This window comes from Pristis pectinata, chromosome 25, assembly GCF_009764475.1.
Source record: "Pristis pectinata isolate sPriPec2 chromosome 25, sPriPec2.1.pri, whole genome shotgun sequence".
In the NCBI taxonomy this organism is placed as follows: Eukaryota; Metazoa; Chordata; class Chondrichthyes; order Rhinopristiformes; family Pristidae; genus Pristis; species Pristis pectinata.
The window spans coordinates 28,669,965-28,693,914 of NC_067429.1; the positions used below are offsets into that span (position 1 = coordinate 28,669,965).

Below are 23,950 nucleotides of genomic sequence, written 5' to 3' on the forward strand. Positions count from 1 at the left end.
CATACCCTGCCTTTCTGCTTTCCTACCCAAGTGAATTACTTCACATTTATCCATGTGATACTGCATCTGCCATGTATTTCGCCCACTCACTCACCATCTAAATCGCCTTGAAATCACCTTTTTGCAATCTCCTCACAACTAAATCCCACTGTTTTTGTATCATTGGCAAATTTAGAAATGTTTCAGTTTCCTCAGTCAGGTCATTGATATTGCAAATAACAGGGATTGAAGTACTGACTGCTGCAGTCACTGCCTGCCACCCTGAAAAGAGACCATTTGATTCCTGCACAGTTTCCTGTCTGAACCAATTTTCAATTTATTGCCAATATGTTGCCCCTTGTAGCACATTTCAGTTTTGCTCACTAACTTCTCATGTGGGACTTTACCAAAGACCTTTTTCTGAAATCCATTTCTTTGGATTTTAATCTCAAACAACTCCAGTAGGTTTGTCCCTTTCATAAACTCATATCCACTTTGTATTATTCCCATGGTATTTTCTAAGTGCCTTTTCGACACTTGGCATCACTCTCTGGCATTTTCTCTTTTATTGATCACAGGCTGACCAGTCTGTATATCCCTGTTTTCTCTCTCTGTCTTTTTATTCAAATAGTGGGGTTATGGCCTTAATGTCCAGGAGTGAAGGTGACTAAAGGGCATCAGTACTGTTACATCATTAGAGTTCACCTTTAGCTTCTTGTTGGGGTCCTGAGGTGTGCTGCATCTTGGGAATGTTGATTTCAGTAAAGCTGCACCCATTTTGTTTTGGCCTTCATTGCTAATTTTGTATTTGTACTTTGCAGTCTGGTTAGTCTGGATATGCATAGTTTCTCCATGGTTCCAAGAGGGTGAATGGTTCTGATCTGGCTTGATGCTTCAATTGGAGTGGTGTTTTGGCTTCAGTCCTTATTGTGAAGGAAATTTGGTTGCTGTCCAGCAACATAATGGTCATTGTGACATAGTTGAATGTTGAGTGGACAGAGGTTGGATGTACAGTAGACATGATGCCCTCTTGTACAATTGCCTGACATTCAAGTGAGATTAGCACTTAAAGTGCAACCATTGGATAAGATGTTGGAGATTGTAAGCTATTTGCACTTGGCAGCTTTTAAAGTCTTTGGGGAGGTGGATTGATGAGAGTGAAAAATTGCTGATGTTGCAATTTTGGTCGTCTTTTATGTTCTCCCAAAAATTGTGAGTGTCGTAAGCAAGGCCATCCTTGAAGCGGATGGCACCTGCTTTGAGCATGGAAGTTTTGTGAAGGTACTCCCACAATGCTGTTCTACAGGTAGGACTAGGGCAACAAAGAAATGACCATCTGTTTCTAAGCCAGGACAGCATGGGACTTGAAGGGGAACTTGCAAATTGTTAGGGAGGTCTTGATGAAGAAGCTTTAGTGAGCTGCAGTTTGAAATGCATTTTGTAGATTCTGACCATGTGCTGATGTGGAGTGTTAATGTTTAAGGTGATAGAGGCTAATCCGGCAGACTGCTATATCCTAGTATTCACAGTGGGTTTTTCAGCATCTGCCAAGTAAACACAGCCCATGCTGGCCAGGCCTTGGCAGCCCAACCCCCATCAACACCACGTACACCCTGATCCAACCATTCTTCAGCCTCTCGTCTTGTTCAGGAATCTCTATCTCTCTCCCAGTTTAAGTTGTTGCCAAGCACCTGGAACGTTGTTGGGGCTGCATCCATAAGAGTTTTCCCCCTCACTCCTAACACGTGCATTAGGAAGCCAGCATTTGAGTCAATAAGTTCTGCAGTACTGCTTGGTGTAACCACACTGAACAGAGGAATTTGATAACTTGTAGCCTGAGGCTGCTGTTGGCAATAACAACACTATTGAACCACTAATGTTAAATTTCTCCATGCCAAAATCAAAATGCACGAGTCATCCAGCATTGCAGGCAGCATCTGTTTAAATATGCAACTACTGCAGTGTGTTTGAGTATTTTTAAGGTAGAAATAGATCCTTGATCAGCAAGGGGTGAAAGGTTACTGCAGATGGAACGGAATGCCAAAGTAAGGTTGCAGTCAAAACAGTCGTCATCTTAATAAATGATGGAGCATGCTTGAGGGGCAGTGTTCTGAATTCATATGTTTATATTGGTGAAATTGTGCTTTTGAACTTGGAACCTTGCGCAACATCAGATGTTGCGCTGCCAGGTACTATGTGTGGTCCAGTAACGTTTTCTGGCACTAATTATGCATGTGAATAGGAATTATTCCTCTTCCAAGCCCTGGTCTCTGATATACTGTTCAGCTGCCATTGTTTTCAGGTGATTCCCAATTACAATTACAGAGCTCACATTATTTTGAATGGTTTTGCTTTGGGTGGGTTGGTGGGAGATGCTGTGGAGAGTGGTTACTCACTAGTGAAGGTCTGGATTGCTGTTGGCTGGATTTTCTCTTCTGATGCTGACAAACCAAGTATTCCTGTTATCCAGAATTATTTTTTGGCTTTTTATCACTCAAAACGGTGGCTCAATGCTCCTGTTCACCTTCTGGTGATCAACTGAAATGTAGCAGTATCTTGGTTCCTTGCTTACCTGAAGGTGTTGTGGAAAGAAGATTAGGATTAGCTATAACTAATTTATCTTTGATTCTGAATCTATTGCACTCATTTGGTGGTTTGTAAGCAACAGATATCCCATGTTAAAAGAAGTATTACACACAGGACGCTTCCACTCAGTAGGAAATGTCATGACTCCTGTGGACAGCCCCAACAGTGACAGACCTGAACATTGCTCCATAGCCTGGGAATTTGGATGCTTTGCATTAATATTGCTGCCCCGAGTGAGGCATGATGATCATGAGATGGCCAATTAGAGGAACAAGTTAGTGGACTCTCCAACTCCTGGGGAAGCAAACCAGAATAGGATTGCCATCTTTATGGGCTGGGGTTTGCCAACAAGAATGAGCTGGCCTAGCATCTTGATATCTCGGCAACTTCCTCTGTGAGGTAAATGAGCATCTTATGACACACTGGCTCTCTTATGAAGAACTAGCAGGCTGTGGTCATTAGCGCATGGGTCCTTATCCTTGAAGCTAAGGATGTCTTCTACTCTGATCTAGGATGAACCCTGGCCTGCCTCTCAGAGGGAGATGAACTGGTCCTCGTGGATGACATCAATGTTGGGGACTGAAAAACCTCCTGGAAGGCAAGAAGGGAGTAGGGAAAGAGTCATCCTCCTGGCAAAATACTTGGAAGGTGGTCTTGTCAAAACCAATACCCTGTTTTGTCTCAGAATTGAGTCTAAGACCGCTGATTCAGACATTGGCGTCCATTAGATTTATAAGCAATACATCAAAGGGTTATCTGCACCATGATAGGAGCCACTGATTGTTGCACCTGACCACTGCTTAATCCATTCTATTATCTCCTTCAGCCTGGGTCTGAAGCAACTGCTGCAAGAAGGTGAATGTTCAAGATTTCAAGGACTCCAAAGAGAGCTGCTCTCAGACAGCACCTCACACACACAGCCTGAGGACCTTTAATCAATGCTGTTTGGATTGCCATGATGTTTGCCATAATTAACAATTCAAGAGACCTCTTGGATCCTCTACAAGAAAACACCAGGACTGGTTTGATGGAAAAATTGTGGAAAGGTTTGATTGGAAAAAAAGCATAATTTGATTTTTTCCATGAGATCCAGGACTATTTAACCTCAAATGCCAGGCATCTTGGATTGGAACGATGCCTCAAGGTAAAATAAATGGCACTACGGGCACCTGATGATGGAGATTCAACAGAAAACTTATGATCTAAAGAACAGACAATGGGTGGAAAGGGCACAAGAAGAGTCCAGCAACTTGCTGATAACCATGATATGTGTGGATTCCTCAACACCATCTACAGCCCAAACACCCAAGGGTCCAACCAGCTGAGAACCAAGAACGTAAGAGAGTTTATCAAGGATGGAGCAGCATTTAGCATCTGTTGGAAGAAGCACCTCCAAGAACTCCCAACTGACACGAGCATCCTTCACTGTCCCAAAGTAAACTATCCAAGCTAGTCCTGCTGTTTTGCCAGACTGCCAAAAAGCTAAAAAGGTCATAGTCCAACTGCAAAGCCACAAGGCCTTGGGGCCAGGTGTATCTTTTCTGAAGTTCTAAAACCTGATGGAGTAGAACCCAAATTCACAACCTCAATCACACATCTCTGGGAAGAGGACATGCCAGGGGACCTCTCGTGACCATCTTCAAGAGATAAATGCAATTATCATAAGAGGGATTTCCCTCTTGTGTACCCTTCCCAAATTTGTCTGGACTCGAATTCATTTGTATCTTGCATCTCTTACACGAAAGCCTGTAAGCAGTTATCTTAACCAGCAGATCTGCAACAGACCCCATCTCGGCAAGGCTGTATGGTTAGCCCAATGCTTTTCTTGGTTTTTCTCGGTGCATTGCTGTACCTTGCCTGCAGCAAGCTTCCTGCTAGAGTGGAGCTGAGCTACAAGGCCAGTGGAAAACTGTTCAACCTCATCACCTCTGCACTATAACCAAGGGCACTCCTACCGTATTCATCCGGCTGCAGTTCACAGACTGTACTTGCATATGCACACTTTGCAAGTCATTGTTGACTTGTTCACTAGAGTGTACAAGAAAATGGAACTTGCATGACCCTTTTTTCTTTTGCAAATGGTAAGAATATCAACCTGTACTTCACTTCTACAGCAATCTGCCAAAAATATCAAAGGTCTGAGGTGAGAAGACCCTTTCTTAAAAAAAATGAACTGCTTCTCGTATATCCAGAGCCACCTCTTGCCAAAGGAACATAACGATGAAACCTGCCATTGCCTGTGGGGTGACAGCTGAGCCTTTAACTGACTGAGGAGAAGAAGGTTTGAAGCTATGTCATGATGAGATTGCCACATGTTGGAGGAAAGGATTCTGAAAGGGTATTCTGAAAACCTATAAAGAGCATCTCTGGACCACGACTGCTTGGAATGGGAGAAGAACTTCTGGGTTGGTGTTGGGGATCTCGACTCAGTACATTAGAGTCATAGAGCAATGCAGCATGGATACAGGCCCTTCGGCCCAACGAGTCCATGCTGACCATGGTGCCCACCCAGCTAGTTCCAATTTCCTGCGTTCATCCCATATCCCTCCAAGCCTCACCCCTCCATGTACCTATCCAAGTGCTTCTTAAATGATACTATTGTACCTGCCTCAACCACTTCTTCTGGCAGCTCATTCCACCCTCTGCATGAAAATGTTGCCCCTCAGATCCCTTTTAAATCTTTCCCCTCTCACCCTAAACCTATGCCCTCTATTTTTGGACTGCCCTACCCTGGGGAAAAGACTGTTAGCATCCACCTTATCTATGCCTTTCATAATTTTAAACACTTCTCTAAGGTCGCCCCTCATTCTCCTACATTCCGAGGAATGAAGACTTAGCCTGGCCAACCTTTCCTTATAACTCAGGCCCTCTAGTCCTGGCAGCATCCTTGTAAATCTCTGCACTCTTTCCAGTGTAACCACATCTTTTCTATAACAGGGTGACCAAAACTGTGCATAGTACTCCAACTGTGGCCTCACCGGTGACTTGTACAACTGCAACATAATGTCCCAACTCTATGCCCTGACTGATAAAGGTCAGCATGCTAAATGCCTTTTTAATCACCCTGTCTACCTGTGAGGCCACTTTCAATGAACTATGCACTTGTACTCCAAGATCCCTCTGTTCCATTACACTCCCTGGTGCCCTACCATTCATAGTACAAGTCCTACGCTGCTTTGACTTTCCAAAATGCATCTCACACTTACCTGTATTGAAATCCATTTGCCACTCCTCTAACTGATCAAGATCCCCCTGTAATCTGCCATAACCTTCACTATCAACAACACCTAATTTTGTGTCATCTTCAAACTTACTGAGCAAGCCTTGTGCATTCGCATTCAAATCATTTATATAAATAATGAATAACGAGGGTCCCAACACCGACCCCTGCAGCACACCACTAGTCACTGGTGTCCTTTCAGAGAAACAGCCTCCAACCACCACCCTCTGCTTCCTACCTCCTGAGCCAATTTTGAAACCACCTAACTAACTCTCCCTGGATTCCATGGGACCTAACCTAAAATTGAGAGCACACAAGCCCAATGTAAATGGCAGAAGGAGCACACCATTTCCCAAATTATCCACCTGCCTGACCCATCTGTGGCAAAGTCTGCTGATGCCACATGAGCCTCATCAGTCATCTCAAGAACCCAGAGACTTGGAGTGGAAGCAAGTTGTCCTTTACCCTGAATCACAGGGAAAGAAGGAAAAAAGAATTGCTTTCTAATGACAAGTTGCCTTTTGAAAAGGATTGCCAAATATCCACCAAGGATTCCATCTCTCATACAACTATTCAGCAAAACTAACACATTTTGTGGTGATATTCTTTCAGAAAGTTGTTGCAACCCCAGAACAAAAGGGTCTTTTAACTTGAGATGTGGAAATAGTGGTTGTTTATCTGTATTTAAAATTTAGTTTGTGCAATTAAAGTAGGTGATCTACTCTTGTGGAGAAGCAAAGTGATGAGATACTCCATGAAAGGAAGTGACTGCAGTAACAAATTTCAGTTGGTGTTATGCTTATGACTGTAGATTTGTTTTGACTGTTATATAAATATTTTTGACAGCATTTGGACTCTGAAAATGATGGTATTATTCATCCATGGGGAAAAATAAGGTACAGGAAGCTGGAAGATCTCTACATAGGCTTTTTAAAATCTTTTGGCAACTCTGCACAAACTCATCTCCCACAGTCTCGAGGGGGTGGAGGGCTTTCCAAAAGGCTTTGGAGCTTCCCATCATACACCAAATGTTGGTACCTCCAATCGGTGAATGAGAAAAATTGTCCAGGAATCCCGCTTATGAATGTTTAATGATTTTTGAATGGGATTTGTACCTCTTTTTGTGGAGTGGGATGTTGCCAAAGCCCCCATTTTATGTAAATTTCAAAAGGGGTACCTGATCCTTTGAATCAGAATGATACAGAACCTTACAAATCTAGAGCAAGTGGCCTGTAGCTTGGTAAGTTAATGTGAATATCATTAGCTTGCAATCGTAATTTTCTCAAAATCATTCACAGTTTAAAAATTACTCGTGTTCCCTTTGAATTGATTCTTCATGAAGTGAAGAGTCGTAGAGCGATACATCATGGAAACAGGCCTTTCAGCCCATCAAATCTGCACCGGCCATCAACCACCCACATTCTCATCAACCCCACCCCAGGATTCTACTGCTCACCTACACATTAGGGGAAACTTGCTTACCAACTCACACAGCTATGTCTGGAACGTTTGGAGGAAATCTGGACAGTCACAGGGAGATTGTGCAAACTCCACACAGCGACTGAGATCAGGATGGAACCTGGGTATCTGGTGCTGTGAGCCAGTAGCTCTATTAGCTGTGCCACTTTGGAATACTGGAATATTAAAAGTTTCACAGTAGAAGGCTACAAACTGCAAAATGGTAAAATGTACTAAGGGCAACTTTGTACATCATCTGAAGTTCTTGCTATTCAGCCCAAGAGTCTGTGATTCAGAGTTTCTTGTATTAAGAGAAATTGTAACACCTGAACCAAATGTGGCACATTTCCGGTTCACAGAGTCTAAAAATAGCCTAGCAGTAAAATGACAGAGCTTGTAAGAAAATTCTGCCTCAATGAGGCTATTTTGTTCCATTGAGCTGGTGTGCTGTTCTTGGCCCATGTGCCTGGATAGGTAGGCATCCTGCCGCAGTGGAGATGCAAATAACTGGCAGGACTTTTGGTGGGGGGGTGAGGGGTGTTACATCTGTGATTATTAGCACCTTCAGTTTTGGGGGAACGGCCAGCTTTGATTGGTGTCTTCTCCACTACAGCCAACTCCTCAATTTCCTCCTAACTCTACCTCCCGTCCTGAATCCATTTTAGACTGGAATCATTTCTTTCTCAGACATTTGCGGATCTGATCCGTGCACGTTTCAGCAGAATGGAGGCAGTGGCTGGAAGTGGGGTGGTCATGATGCTTAATATGAAAAATCACTGATGGATCGTACGTCAGGGTATGTCCAGGGACTCTGTCCTCTGTAGAAGGGAGGAGATCTCATCAGAACATACAACAATCTTAAAGGACGTAAAAGGTTAGATGCTGGGAAGACATTTTCCTCTGAGAAATCTAGGACCATGAGGCATGGTTTCAGAATAAAGGATAGGGCATTTAGGACTGAGATGGGAGAAATTTCTCCACTTAGAGGTGAATCTTTTGAAATTCCTTACCCCAGAGAGCTGTGGACATTGTCCAGAAATCTGTGTTTTCAATGAATAGACATCAAGGGAGTCAAGGGTTGTGGTGTGAGTGCTGGAAGATAACACTGAGGTAGAATATCAGTAATGATCTTAAAGCTTGAAGGGCTGAATAGCATACTCCTATTTCCTACAAATACAGCCCTGGTGGGATTTTATTCATGGGATTTGAGCATCGCTGGAAAGACCACCATTGCCCAATGCCAGTTGCCTTTTGAGAAGATGGTAGTGAATTGCTGTCTTGAACCACCAAAGTCTGTGATGGTACTTCCATCGGCAGCTTATAATAAAGGACTGGTGATTATACTATGCCAAGATGTACAACTGGTAAGGGAGCTTACAGATGGTATTTCCATATTTTTGCTGTCATTCTCTTTTAGGCATTTCATGACTTGGGAGACACTGATGAAGCATCAGCATGTTGCTGCCGTGCATTTTATCAGTGGTGTACTCTGTAGCCATGGTTTACAGGTTGGTGGTATTGCATGTTTAAGGTGATGAATGTCTGGCAATTAAGCAGGCTCCCTTGGTTGGATGATAACTTTTGAGTGTTGGGGCTACATCTGAAAGGTGCCTTGTAGATGGAGTTGAGTGAATAATATGCTGCTGAATACCCAACCTTTCGACCTGTTCTTGTAGCTTCACCATTTATGTGATTTGTTCCAATTAACTTTCTGGTTGGTGTTATCACCAACACCTCTTCCTCCCCACCCCACAACTCCCCAAAAGAATTGATGGTGGAATACTAAGTGATGGTAAACCTATTGAACCTCGGATGTGGTTACAACCGATGAAGCATACCTTATAGCATAGTAATGTAAGAAATATGGCATTTTTTACACAGCAAGCTCTGACAATGTGTTAACGTTCTAAATAATTTGTTTTAAGTGTTGGTTGGTGGATAAAATTAAGGGCCAATTTGCCTGATTTTCTTTGAAATTGTGCCAAGCAATCTTTTACATCCACTTGAGAAAGTGGTTGATTTGAAAAATGAAACTTTTACTAGTGTAGCGCTGCCTCATTATTGCACTGAAGGGCGAGCCAGGATTTCTGTGTTTAAATCCTTGGACTGAGACTTTAACCCACAACCTTCAGATTCAACAGTGTAAGTCCAACTCGGTGAGTTACAGCTCACCATGCAGCACCCAACATGTTGTTCAGGTGTTGTTGCATAGGCTACTTCATAAGTTTGAGTAACTGTGAATGGAACTGAAGTCTACAATCATCAAAAAATTATCATGTCTGACTTTATTCTGGAGCAAAGGTCATTGATGAACAAAGGTAGTTAGTTGTATTTAGGAATCCTGGAACTGAGATGTCTAGACTCCCCAAAAATTACAACCATCTTCCTCCTTGTGCTGTTTTTCCTCCAGACAGTGAAATTCCTCTTAATTCCAATTACTACTTGCTGCTCCTGGCATATTTTCATGCGTACAAGTCTAGGGTTGGTTCTTGGTAGCGTGGGCAATGTCTGGCGTGAAGTTACAGATTGTGGTTGAATAGAATTCATCAGTACCTTGTGGATACTTTGATTTGAGTTGCTAGATTTATTGTGAATTGCTCCCATTTAGCCTTTGGGGGATGGGGGTTTTTGGGGTGAGGTGGTGCTATGCTCCTCTGTGGGATGGGGGGGAGAGATTGCTACAGAGCTCGGTCTCCTGCATGTAGAAACGTGATTTTTGTCTCCACAAGCACTGTGTAATAGTCATTACTTCACCATTTATAAAGAAATGATATGCTCTGACGTGTATATTGGTGAGGATCGGTTCAAGTAGATTTTTCCTTTTGGGTTGGTTCTCTCAGTGTCCGGTCAAATGAATTTGTCCTTCAGGACTTAACCAGCTTGTTTAGTTATTGTGATGTCTTAATGGAAAAATACACTGTCTGCTTTGCAACTGTGCCTCTTTCAAGTTGTGTTCAATGTGGAGGAATACTGGTTCATCAGGTGAAGGTAGCATGTGGTAATTAGTAGAATGTTCTCTTCATTTTGACATGTTGTCATGGGATCAAGGCCAGTCCCTCTCAACGATATCTTGCTGTGCCTCCACCTCTAGTGTCACCTGGTGCAGGGACAGATCTGGCATAACTGGCGGATGATAATGCTGCATTGCTGTGGGGTGTTAGCTGATGGGTACGATTCCATCAGTGTGCCTGAGAGGCCTTTACCAGAGTAATCTGTGGATCAGTCCTCCCAGATTTTGGCATATGTTCTGTTATGTATGTCTGGAAGCTTGGGCAGGATTGACTGGGCCAAAGGATTATCTGTTGCATCTGGAGCCTGCCTGGTTGTATTCTCACAATACATTTTTCTTGGGTCTTTACAGTTGACTGAAATGCTAGATAATTTCGGAGAGCACTCACGAGTCAACTGCTATGAATCTGCAGTTTTCTTTTTAAATAAGTAAAACTGGATAAGATGAAAAAGGTTTTTTTTCCCCACCATGGGCATTGGGTGCATTGATGCTGTTGAATAATATCTTAATGGCCTCTTCATTTGATCATGTCACGTGGTATTTTGTCGTATTGACATTGTGGAGACCAGCTATAGACAGAATAGCAGACATCTTGTGTGCGTTTGTGTTTTTACTCATGGGTTCCTGTTTTCAGTTTTTGATATGGTTGCAAAGTGTGTTCATAAGAACAAAAAGGAGCAGGAGCAAGCCATCGGGCCCTTCATGCCTGCTGCATCGTTCATTTGATATTTTGGCTCCGTGTCACTTTCCTGCACTGACCCCTTTATCCCTCAACTCCTTTAATATCTAAAGTTCGATCATTCTTTGCCTCCAATGTACTCAGCACCTGGGCCTCCACAGTACTCCTGGGTAGAAAGTTTCAAAGACTCACTACTTCCAGTTAAAGTTGTTACTCTCTGTCTCTGTCCTGAATGACCAACTGCTTATTTTGAGGTAAATATAGAAAATGCTGGAAATACTTGGCAGGTCAGCATCTGTGGAAAGGGAAAGAGTTAACATTTCAGGTCTGAGACCCTTTATTGGAATCCTGAGTGAGAATGAAAAGGGGTCAGGTTCTTTCACCTTTCTAAAAGTAGTGTATTGAAAAGTCTTTAGTGTGAATTTGGACTGGCTGTTAGTTAATTTTCCTATAGTTAATTATTTTATTGCAATTAATATTTCTCATGAACAACATGCATTTGCAACATAATTATTGTAAAATTTTGATTAGCGTTAGATGCACATCGTAATAATGATTATTAAGGGAAGAGAAGAAAAATCGCCATTTTTCTGTTCTTTATTGTAGATGCCAGTAAATGAGTCATCCAACCAGAGCTTGTGTAGCTTGGGATCGCTAAGTGACAAAGAATCAGAGGTTAGTATTGGTACACCGTGGATGATTTATATATGTATTGATTCTTATGTACTAGACAAGCAAAAGGTGCTTAATCTTTGCGACTCTCATTCTCAACAGACTCCAAGAGCACATATTGAATTCTCACATTGCCAAGAAACCAGAGCATATTTCTTGTATACAAATTCAAATTTAAATGGTGATTCCTTTCACTCCAGTGTGATATTGAAATCTCCTGGTCTTATAAATTAAAAGAATCTTGCATGAGTACAATCGAATCCCATCAAGCACAAGGATATCTGTGTGGTGGCTGTGAACTGCAGCTGATATCTGCCTCTCTCTTTTTGGTGCCGTGTGGCTTCTTTTGAAATCTGTTCAGTCAATTTCACCTTAAGGCTGACTGCGGAGCCATTATCTGAAAGGACAGTTGGTGCCAGAGTGAAAAGCATGAGATATGTCCAGCTTCTTCCAGCAGTGGAATGAACTGTTTCTTTCAATGTCTGGCCTCCTTTAACAGAATGAAGCTGTGTTGCATTAGCACTAGCAGATGCTCCTTTGAGAGCAAGTTTCACCCTAAAAATGATTTTTTTTTTCTTCTTAATTATTGATCAGTTGACACTTTTTGGATTCATCCTTGGGAGCTCGATTCAGCTTGTATGTTGAAAGAAAGCAAATCATATGCTGAATTATCTCTTTGTGGTAGTGTTTCCTCTTAACTCTCTTTTCCTTTCTCCAAGAATTTGTGGGATGGCTATCTTTTCTAAAAGCTCATGTAGCTCATTGAAGTTTACAGAACAGGAAAACTTAAGTTTCAAGCATTTTTGTTTTCTTCTCCTAGACACCAGAGAAAAAGCAAAGTGAGCAACGAGGAAGGAAGAGAAAGGCAGATTCTTACAATGATGCCAATCAAGGTCAGTTATTTTACTGCTGGAAGCATTCCTTTAGATATGGCAGTACTCTACTGTTGGAGCTCACTGAGAATGTGCTTCATTTGGAAAATAGTATGGTTCCTGTGAAAGGGATATCAGACATGCATTTTTTTTTGAAGGTGTGTTTGCAATTGGCTGCTCTAAAGCATCCTTCTGCTTGCATTTAAACCACTTTAATTTCTGATCACTATTTAATTGGGATACATTTTTTACATGGGGGCAAAAGCATTTCAGGTGCTGCTTGTTTACATTCATAATTTGTATTTACATACTACTTTTTAAACCGTAAAGAAAATCCAAATGTTCTTCACAGAACTGTGATGAAACAAATATTTAGGGTGCTACCATCTTCAAGACAACTGGGGGAAACCTTTTTAAATACAAGTGGTTATTTAAGTACAGGGAAGGTAATTAGTCAGCCCACTGTGCCTCAGTTGCTGAATGGAGCTAACCAATTAATCCCAGTGTTCTGCTGTTTCCTTACAAAAATCCGAGAACAGTCTTTACCAATGATGTACAGAAATCTTAGCTGTTGAGATTCTTCATGTTACACTGTCCCTTCCTGCAGCCAAAATCTCCACTTAGCAACAAAAGTTGCTCCTGCATTGTCCCTTCTGGAGACTATTAGGTTTGCAATGTCATTTATCAAAAAACTTAGAAGGCTGTGTCTGTCAAGAACAGTACGTGATGTGGATGACCCATGTTTTAACAACATGAACAGAAAGTGAGTCCATCTCCTTAGATGCATTGTATTTTACCTCTCCCCTTCAGTGCTATCCATCATAATGACCATGTGTTGTTCTCATTCCCCAGATCAGAAGGAAAGGAGCTTTAAAGAGTTAAGCACGGGAAATGGGTCCCACAGATGTAGTCCCGTGCCCGATGTGTTGTTAGCAGTATTGAATATCATGATGAGTGGAAACGGGATGCTTCAAACTGCCATCAATTGTGTAATTGAGAGCCCAGTTTTAAAACTGACCACTTCTATGTGGTTTTCCTAATTGTCAGATAATGAAGTCAGACCTGTTGGTTCCATAAGACGATTACTATTTACAGTACTCCTTATGGTCCAGTAGCACTGGCATCTTTCTCAATCCTGGAAAGTAACATTTCAGCTTCTGCCAGTCCCAATACCCAGCTGAATTTGATGGGCCTACTGAGGCCCCTACCTTGAATGTCTTCAGCCTGCCCTCCCTATTACGTTTTCTGCTGTAGACGAGTGCATTTATAATAAACTGCAGTGAAACTCTTATCTGGCACATTTGGGACTTTGAACTGAGAAATTTTCCAAACTATTGGATGTTATTTCTCTTTGTACCCCAACACAATTTTAATTCACTTTTCTGGACATTAGGCAATATTGTATTAAACTTTCCAGAGAATCGGTTATGTTTAAAAGGAGCACAGGAACCAGGGACCCATTGAGTAGAAAGGGAGTGTAACAAATATTACTTAGTGAGCTAGATGCCAAACCAGTGAAATTTCCAAATAGTCGGATAGTGGATTATTGGAGTTTTACTATATCAAGTTATAGCACATTTGTGCAGAGTTTTTTTTTTGTTTCATATTGAGAAGAGTGGAAAATAGATCTTCAACTTTAGGGCATTCTTTTAAATCGTTGCTAATACTTCGTTCTTCCTTTGTAGGCAAAGGCAATCCAAGGGGACATAAAATTAGCGATTACTTTGAGGTAAGCCGCAGAGTTTATTACACCAGGTATATCATTATATTACACTCATTGCTGTATTGGTCACTTGTCAGTATCAGGTTATGATCTGTGTGATCTGCATAAGGCTCATTTATTTCCTGTAACTTGAGCAAGACACTGTATGCAGAGGTAAGACATTCAGGACATAACCTGTTTTAAGGCAAATGCAAAGGATAGGACCATGTGAAAATTTTTATTTGCATGTTAGTGTTTAACTAGTATGAATTAACAATATATATTTTAAAAAATCAGTACAGAATTTTAACCCTTGTGCTGTTGCCAGGTGTGAGGAGACTTCATTCTGTCCAGATTAGTTACCAACTTGTACACTACCTGTGCATCAGGTATTAAAGGTATCCTGTTGTGATTGGTTGATTATTTGGAGTAACTCATTTTAAAGTTGCTCCTTGCATTTGAATAGTGTGTCTGTAAGAACCTCCTACAGCTAAATACCCTCCTTTGTCCAAGATAGTATTTATATAATTTAGTACAGCACATCTATTCTGTACCATTCTTTAATGAGAGAAAACTTTGTTCTCATGACCTCTGTCCAGAGGGTCAACAACTGCCCATTTTGCATTTGAAGCCCATAAGGGACATTTTTCCCCTCCAGTAGGATTTCTGAAGACAAAAGTTTTGAGGTTTTGGAGTAGTTCTGTCCAAGGTTGTCCTTTGTCATCAAAAGTTCACATGATAATACTTGATAATCAAATATCACATTAATCTCAGTATGCTTATGTACAAAAACTACTGAGTAATTTTCCAAAGAGCAAAGGTTTGTTCTCAAAAAAGGAAGTGCACTGCTGATTTGTGTGGTATAGTCAGCTTTCTTCAAATGCAAAACTCTTTCTTTGATCTAAAAGGAATGTGAACTTTAAACATCTCCTCTATGCTCTGAGGAGAGGATGCAGCAGTTTGACTTGGATAAAGGGGCTGAGTGTATTGCAGCCTGATTTATTAATGATACCAATATACAGTGGCATGCAAAAGTTTGGGCCCCCTGGTCAAAATTTCTGTTACTGTGAATAGCTAAGCGAGTAAAAGATGACCTGTTTTCCAAAAGGCATCAAGTTAAAGATGACACATTTCTTTAATATTTTAAGCAAGATTACTTTTTTATTTCCATCTTTTACAGTTTCAAAATAACAAAAAAGGAAAAGGGCCCGAAGCAAAAGTTTGGGCACCCTGCATAGTCAGTACTTAGTAACACCCCCTTTGGCAAGTATCACAGCTTGTAAATACTTTCTGTAGCCAGCTAAGAGTCTTTCAATTCTTGTTTGGGGGATTTTTGCCCATTCTTCCTTGCAAAAGGCTTCTAGTTCTGTGAGACTCTTGGGCCGTCTTGCATGCACTGCTCTTTTGAGGTCTATCCACAGATTTTCAATGATCGGGGGACTGTGAGGGCCATGGCAAAACCTTCAGCTTGTGCCTCTTGAGGTCGTCCATTGTGATTTTTGTGGTGTGTTTAGGATCGTTATCCTGTTGTAGAAGCCATCCTCTTTTCATCTTCAGCTCTTTTACAGACGGTGTGATGTTTGCTTCCAGAATTTGCTGGTATTTAATTGAATTCATTCTTCTCTCTACCAGCGAAATGTTCCCCGTGCCATTGGCTGCAACACAAGTCCAAAGCATGATCGATCCACCCCCGTGCTTAACAGTTGGAGCGGTGTTCCTTTCATGAAATTCTGCACCCTTTTTTCTCCAAACATACCTTTTCTCATTGCAGCCAGAAAGTTCTATTTTAATTTCATCAGTCCACAGGACTTGTTTCCAAAATGTATCAGGCTTGTTTAGATGTTCCTTTGCAAACTTCTGACGCTGAATTTTGTGGTGAGGACGCAGGAAAGTTTGGAGAAAAAAGGGTGCAGAATTTCATGAAGGGAACACCTCTCCAACTGTTAAGCACAGGGGTGGATCGATCATGCTTTGGGCTTGTGTTGCAGCCAATGGCACGGGGAACATTTCACTGGTAGAAGGAAGAATGAATTCAATTAAATACCAGCAAATTCTGGAAGCAAACGTCACACCATCTGTAACAAAAAAAAAGGCTGAAGATGAAAAGAGGATGGCTTCTACAACAGGATAACGATCCTAAACACCTCAAAAATCACAATGGACTACCTCAAGAGGCACAAGCTGAAGGTTTTGCCGTAGCCCTCACAGTCCCCCAACCTAAACATCATCGAAAATCTGTGGATAGACCTCAAAAGAGCAGTGCGTGCAAGACGGCCCAAGAATCTCTCTGAACTAGAAGCCTTCTGCAAGGAAGAATGGGTGAAAATCCCCCAAACAAGAATTGAAAGACTTAGCTGGCCGCAGAAAGCGTTTACAAGCTGTGATACTTGCCAAAGGGGGTGTTACTAAACTTTTGCAGGGTACCCAAAATTTTGCTTCTGGCCCTTTTTCCTTTTTTATTTTGAAACTGTAAAAGACGGAAATAAAAACTAATCGAAAAATATTAAAGAAATGTGTCATCTTTAACTTGATGCCTTTTGGAAATCAGGTCATCTTTTACTCGCTTAGCTATTCACAGTAACAGAAATTTTGACCAGGGGTGCCCAAACTTTTGCATGCCACTGTAGGTGGGAATGCAAGTTGTGAGGAGGGGACACAGGCTGCAAAGAGATTAGTTGAACTAAATGAGTGGGCAAAAATTTGGTAGGTGGAGTATGATGTTGTTACGAAACAGATTCGGGGTCTCGAGGCAAGGACTCTGAACAGTCTTAGAGATTTATTTACAAACGACAAACATGGGGAAAGGGTAACGGGAATAACACGCGCACAGTTTATAGCGGGTGTGGGAAAATCGCAATGGGGTAAAATACACACCCCAACCTAGGTAGGTACAGACAATCAAGGAAAAACAATACGATACCCGCCACCCCTTGACTCAATGCAGGCACTAGGGACATTAAAATGTGCCCAATCATTTTAACAGTGCACACCTCACCAACGATTTCTCCAGTGCCATTTCACAGTGCTCGGCCTGGAGTGAAGCAGGGTGATCCCTCGGAGCAGACAAAGAGAACGAGCCGAGCACATGTGGCACTCTTTGTCTCTTTGTAGTGCTAGAGGCCTGGGGGTGGGGGGTGGTGGCGGGGTGGTCCAGCCCAAGTAATTTAAAAAGGCCAGTGGCCTGGTACCAGCAAGGACTAATCAATTACAAAGTCCAATGGTCAGGTGTGCGCTGATGGGGGCGGGGGGGTGCAAACCTTGATTGGCTGTGGTGTGTCTTCCGACCAGGTAGGGACAGTACTGTTATGTGACAGCCATGACCCTCCACGATACAATCCACCCCTTGGAAGTCACACCACTTGCCAATCATTAAAGGAATACAGTGAAAAGAAAACCCATATATCATTAATAGAAGTCTTACCCTTAACAGACTGATAAATCATGATAACAATTATTTCTAAACTTAAAGCTTTAGCTTAATATACAGCACTAATAAAAGGCAGATGTGCTCTTGATAATCTGGCAAGCACAACATAATATACAGGCAGGAATAACAACAAGAATGAGAGCAGTTTCCCACCATCCCCCCAGAGACCCAAAGAGCCACCAGTTTCCCCATGAGGTGTCGTGCTGGAGGAGCTGGTCCCTTGCTTTTTGAATTTTAGCCACCGAGTCCCAAATGTGAGCAGCCAAGTGGCTGATGTTCCTTGACTCATCAGGGATAAATGTGCAGTACTCCTTACCAATCACTGCACAGGTACCACCATCAGCAACGAGGAAGTAATCCAGGGCCATTCGATTCTGCATGGCGACCATCCTGACAGCCGTCAGCTCTGCCGTCGCTCGAGTCAGGGTGACTTCGGTGTGTTGCAGTGCCACTGCCATTTCGTTGGCCAGTGTCTCGAGCACACTGGTCATCTGGATGACCTCACAGGACAATCGGGCCGTGCCATACTTGGGAAAGGCTATCATCCAAAACCTCTCCGCCTCCATAATGGCCCTTTTGTCCCGGTGGCTGCTGTATGCTGGGTGCTCCCCAAGGTCGTCTAGGGTGTGGATGTAGGGCACCATGAATGCTGGAAAGCAGCAACCGTACCAGCTCGCAGGGAGCCACGGGTAGGCACAGTGGCTGCAAATCCAGTAGGTCCCATTCAAAGTCCAGGGAGCCCCCAGTTTAGCGGCACCATCGGCAGTGGTCACTGGGGCACCCGGGTACCAGTCTTGCCCGCAATCGCTGAGAACCGACTGAAAGGGTGGAACAGTGCTCATTCGGGAGCCTGCACCAGCATTCCTCAGGTCTGCTCACTGACTGTGGAATGACCCTGAGAGTCGGGACTCGGGTGGAGGTCAAATTGTAGGGAGGGAAATACCAGTTCCTGAAACACCCACCCCATCAGGGATCACTGGAGGAAATGTTATGTAGTGGTGGGGTACTGCCATTCGGGATTCCAACCACCGCCCCCCAAACAGATACACCAAAACCCACAGGAGCGAAAAGTTCATTTGAAAATCGTCCAGCGGGATCGGCGTAAGTGGCAAAGCTTTGGGCAGAGACTTGGTCCAGAAACCGAGTGGGACTCTGCATCCTTGGGTCTTCTGCCAGAGGCTCCATTTGGCGACCGTCTCACTGGCCGAGACCTGTAATTCAAAAAGGACACCTGCCTGGTGGGGAGCAGGTGGCAGTGCTTGTTCAACAGCTTGCTTTGCTGTTTCAAAAGCAGCCTGTTGTTCAGGTCCCCATAAGAATGTGGCTTTCTTACAGGAGATTAAACCGTGGCAGATAGTGGGGTTAAGAATACCTAAATCCACCACTGCATACCAAGGCTTGTCTGGGTGGTCCACAGTATCCTCCCCTAGAGTGATTATGTCGGGCACAGCGGCAGCGAGGGGAGGGGGGCAGACTTGTTGAGGTGTCTGTAGTCCACAGTCATGAGCCACGTCCCATTCTTTTTGCAGATGGGACTGTTGAAGGGAGAGGCTGCAGGTCTAACGATGCCCTCCCGCAGTAGGGCTTGGATGGCCTCGGTGATATCTTGGTGTCCCCCTGCACTCTACTGTCAGCTACAGATGACCTTGGAGGGAGGGAGGACAACAACTGTTTCCCATTTGGCTGCCCCAACTACGACTTTAGCCCACGTGGCCCCGAACATAAACTTGCCCCTGTTAGTATTGGAGGGACTGTCCCTTTAAAACATTGATTCCTACATTGCATTCAGGCGAAGCCGCTATCAAAACTGTTACAGGTCAATGAGGTTGGTTCCTGATAGCTGTGCAGATCGTGACTTCCCTCGCAGGTAAGGGGGAACCCCCTAACCCCTCTATTTGCATCTGTGTCCCTTTCCACCCAGTGGGATCGCCCAGGATGATGGTGTGTTGGGCACCCGTGTCGACGAGTGCCATCCACCTCTGTGTGTGTTCCCCCTTCCCCAATGTATAGCTACGGGTATATGTGGTCTCAGGTCTCCCGGATGGGAGAGGGCGATGGAACAAATGCACCAGGGGCCCTGGCCTTCATCCTGTGGGAGGGGGGTGGACGCCTGCCACCCCGTAGGTGAAGGTTCCTGCTGGCGGAGATGGGACATTTCCCGTCTCAGCAGGTCCTGGGGCAGGAGAGACTTTCGAGTGGGGGAGGGACAGAAGCAGTGTTGGCGGGGACAGCCCACGTGGTCCGGAGGTTGGGGGGGCGCCCCCTGTGTTGAGCTTGATCCCAGGGTGGTTGTGGGTTTTCCCCTGGCCAGATTCCTTACTCCCCCCCCCCCCCCCGCGCAAAGCTCTTGCCACAGCACGTAAATGGCGGAGGTCGGGATCCCATCTGTGCTGGCGTGGTACGCCCCTGTGCGCAGCAGGTCCAAGAATAGCCTTTTGCACATAAAACGAGGGGTTGTGTCTTCAGCCCTTGTCTTTACCCTAAGACCTGGGTGGGTGCCCCCTGCTGCAATGTGATGGCATCCCGCATGGTCTTCCCATTAGCCAGTTCCATAAGGAGCAGGACCACCGGCCTCAACTCGGGGCGCGCGGTGGTGACCAGGAATCCCACTAGTGTGCTGGTCACCCTGGTATTTTCTAAAAATGTTGCGATCGCGGGCTCCCTTGTAAATGCCGTCACCAGTGCCCACTCCCTAATGACCCTGGTGCCCTCACTGTGCTCCATTGCGGTCACCCGTATAAATTCCACTCGAAGGGTAGGGTACTGGACCCTCATAGCGGCCACTACCCCATCCCACAGGGTAATGCTGACCCTGATCCCTTCCTGTGGCGCCCGTAGGGTATTGTTGACACACTGCTGGTCGGATAGGCTCCCCAGGGCACTCGCTTCCTGGTGAGAGAGGCTCACGTTGGGGACATCCTCGTCCCACAGTCAGAGCAGCCATGCGGCCAGGTGCTCGCCCAGCCACTGGTGGTACTGATCCGTCAGCTGGGTCAGCTCCTTGGCTGAGAAATCTTTGGTGTCCCTAGTCTTAGACAGACCGTGGACATTTACCCCTGCGGGGGGCCTCATCCTGACTCTCCTCCCTTCTGTGGCGAAACTGGGACCACGTGGTGACAGGTCGAGCATGCAGGGGTTCAGGTGGGTAGGGTGGAGAGCGGGTATGATGGGACCCAGGCTCCTCGGGCACCCCCTCCTCATCATTATCCATCCACATATCCCCATCCCCCAGCCATGCGTCCAGCTTGTTGCCGCGCCGAGCCAGGTCTCGAATTTTGAGTGGGTCTGGCTGCCAGCCAGACCAGCGGGCTGCCTGCGCCTGCTGCATTTGGATCAGCCTTGCAGGTGACCTCGGTACCTCTGGCTTCAAGGTCGTTGGCTCGGGTCTGGGCAGCCTGGACTGCCTCCTGCAGCATACAGCAGTGCTGCTGGAGCACATCTCCTTGTCTTTTTGGAGACACATATCCTGTACCTGGCCAGTAATCCTGACCTGGCGTCTCAGGAGGGAAGCAAACAGCCAGAAGGCACCCCTTTGACTCCCCTTAGCCTTGGGCAACCCTGACCTCTGGAGGAGGGCGACCACGTGGTGCCCCAGTTTCTCACCAGAGGGGGTCTAATGGTTTGCCGTGGTCCGCCAGCATGCTGGCCAAGCTCCCAAATCCCTCGCTCTCATCGGTCCACCCGGGAATCCTATCCTCGGTGCCTGCACTGGCTTTCTTGCCCCCGTTCCAGAACATCCCTCCCCATGCCTGTGTTCAGCCAAGACCTTTTGGGACCCTGCTCGCAGCGCCAATTGTTGTGAAACAGGTTCGGGGTCTCGGGCAAGGACTCTGAACATAGTCTTAGAGATAAATGATTTATTTACGAAAGACAAACGCAGGGAAAGGGTAACGGGAATAACAAACACCCACGCGCACAGTTCATAGCGGGCGTGGGAAAATCGCAACAGGTAAAATACAGACACCCAGACACACGAAACGAGCTAGGTACAGACAATCAAGGAAAAACAATACGATACCCGCCACCCCTTGACTCAGTGCAGGTAAGACTCTGTGCTATTAGGGACACTAACTAAAATGCTCCCTACCCTTTTAACAGTGCACACCTCACCAACAATTCCTCCAGCACCGTTTCACTGTGCTCAGCCTGGAGCGAAGCAGGGTCATCCCTCGGAGCAGACAGAGAGCGAGCCGAGCACATGTGGCACTCTTTATAGTGCTGGGGGGTCCTGTGTGCATCCCTCAAGCACTTGCGTGGAAACAGTTCAGAAAAATTTTAAAGTCTAATCTTGAGATGAATGGATTACTTTAAGAAGGAAGGTTGAGCATATAAAAAATTTAAAAGAATGAGAGGTAGTCTTGAAATGTATGAGATTCTGAAGGGGTTTGATAGGATAGTTGCTGAGAGGATGTTTCCTCTCATTCAGGAATCTAGAACCAGTCAGCTTTGTTTCAGAATACAAGGTTGCCGATTTAATATAAAATTTCTTCCATCAGAGGGTCGCAGATCTTGGAACTCCTCCCGGAACACTATGAAGGGTGTGTCATTGGATGTACTCAAGGCTGAGATAAATTCTCAGACCACAGGGGAGTTGAACATTATGGGATTGGGTAGAAAATTGGTGTGAAGGCCAAGATCAGATTGGCAGTGATCTAAGTGAATGGCAGAGCAGGTTCAATGGGCGTATGACCTCCTGCTTCCATTTCTTATGTTCTTAAATTTTGTAATGAGAAAGAATTCTTGTTACACTTTGGTTAAAAACGATACTTTAGAGGCTGAATAAAATTATCCTAGGTGAACATGTTTCAGACAAAATGAAACTTAAAATTGAAAATTGCCCAAACCTGTTGTTAGCAGGTTCCCAGATCTGCACCCTGCAACATTTAGTAGGACAGACAATAGGCCCATGGAAGCAACACTTGAAGTTCTCCAAGTCGCACTTCACCCTGACACAGGCACATTTTACTGTTCTTTTATCATTGCCAGATTAAATTCTAGAACTTCCTAATTAACAGCACCAATGTAATATTTTAAGGCAGATAATGTTGTTTGAACATCTCATCATTGCTGCAAGCACAGCTAAAGACAGGGAGTAAACGGCAGTGGTCACATATTTGAAACACATTTTTAAATATGTGATTAAATCCAGTAGTGAGCAATGGGTTTCAACAATTCCCTTGGCAATGCTGAGTTTGAAAAGTGATTCAACGTTTCTTGGTGAAGTTGAGAGACCAGCATGTTCTGCACTGATTCAGTGATATTTTATTTCAATTTGTACGGGCAGGTGGACCATAGTTTGTTCATCCCATAATTTGTTTGTTTGTACAGAAAGCAATGGCTGCTACTTTGGTTACTCTGAACCAGCTTGCATTATCTGGTGCCTTGTTGTATCCTAACCAACTATTACCTGTGTTTCAGTTTGCTGGTGGGAATGTCACAGGCACAAGTCCGGGCCGGAGTGTGCCACCTGTAGCTCGATCGTCCCCACAACATTCCTTATCGTATTCGTCACCATCTGTGAGTATTATCTGCTTTATGGGAACTATCTTTAAATTACAACACTGCTCATCTATTAATTTAATGAAACAGCATTTCAACACCATTTAGATAATTGTCCTCTGATTACGACTTAGCATGGTTGCCTTGGGTAGATTTGATATCGAGTAGCTCAAGTTTAAATTAGGAATTACTCACTGGGCTTCCAAGTCTTGTGTGCTGTTTTCCTACTATTAATATTTTCTTACTGAGAAATTGAAATAAAACGAGCAGTGTAAGAACTGGCTGGAGTGCCAAGGAAATGATCCAAAGGAAGGTGCATGGTTAGTAGGAACAGTCAAGTGCCCGGTTTGAGGAAGGGCACTTGTTTGGTGAAACAAGCCGATGTACTGGTTTGTGATTTCACCTCATTAATTGAAATGTTTACTTTCTGGCTAGAGTGTTGTTCATATTCCAGTGGATTTGTGCTCTGGTATAGGAGAGGGAGGAAGTATTGGCAGATGGACAGGAGATCTAAGAGAAAGATGATAACCTGGGGCATAGGATGGATGAAGTAATGAGAGGAGAGAGAGTCAGGGGAGTGAAGTGAGAGGGAAGAGTTGCTGCTGAGCAAAGGAGAGGTGCTTAGATGGTGTAGAGCTTTTATGGAGTAAATGTGCTTTGGAAATTTTCTACCATTTTGGCCAGCACGTGGTAAAGATTAGCTAAGGGTTGTTGATCATCAGAGACCTCGGCTTCTTGGGCACAGGGTTGTTTTTTAGCTTGGTGGAAAGGTGAGATCCACGGGGCAAGGTGCTTTAGGCCCGAGTCCAAAACGAGTCACTATCAATGTAGTAAGCAGTATCTTTT

General features: G+C 44.3%; 1 protein-coding gene across 8 annotated transcripts in view; it reads left to right on the forward strand.

Moving 5' to 3' along the window:
* The window catches only part of tlk2 (tousled-like kinase 2), a 136,436-nt gene that overhangs the window by 33,459 nt on the left and 79,027 nt on the right, over positions 1 to 23,950 (forward strand). For 6 of the 8 annotated variants that reach the window (XM_052038450.1, XM_052038448.1, XM_052038447.1 and 3 more), the window contains exons 3-6: positions 11,539 to 11,607; positions 12,425 to 12,497; positions 14,162 to 14,205; positions 23,024 to 23,123. In XM_052038450.1, the coding sequence (XP_051894410.1) occupies positions 11,539 to 11,607; positions 12,425 to 12,497; positions 14,162 to 14,205; positions 23,024 to 23,123 (286 nt within the window). The remainder of the gene's footprint in view (positions 1 to 11,538; positions 11,608 to 12,424; positions 12,498 to 14,161; positions 14,206 to 23,023; positions 23,124 to 23,950) is intronic. The other 2 variants (XM_052038454.1, XM_052038455.1) reach the window with 1 other exon arrangement.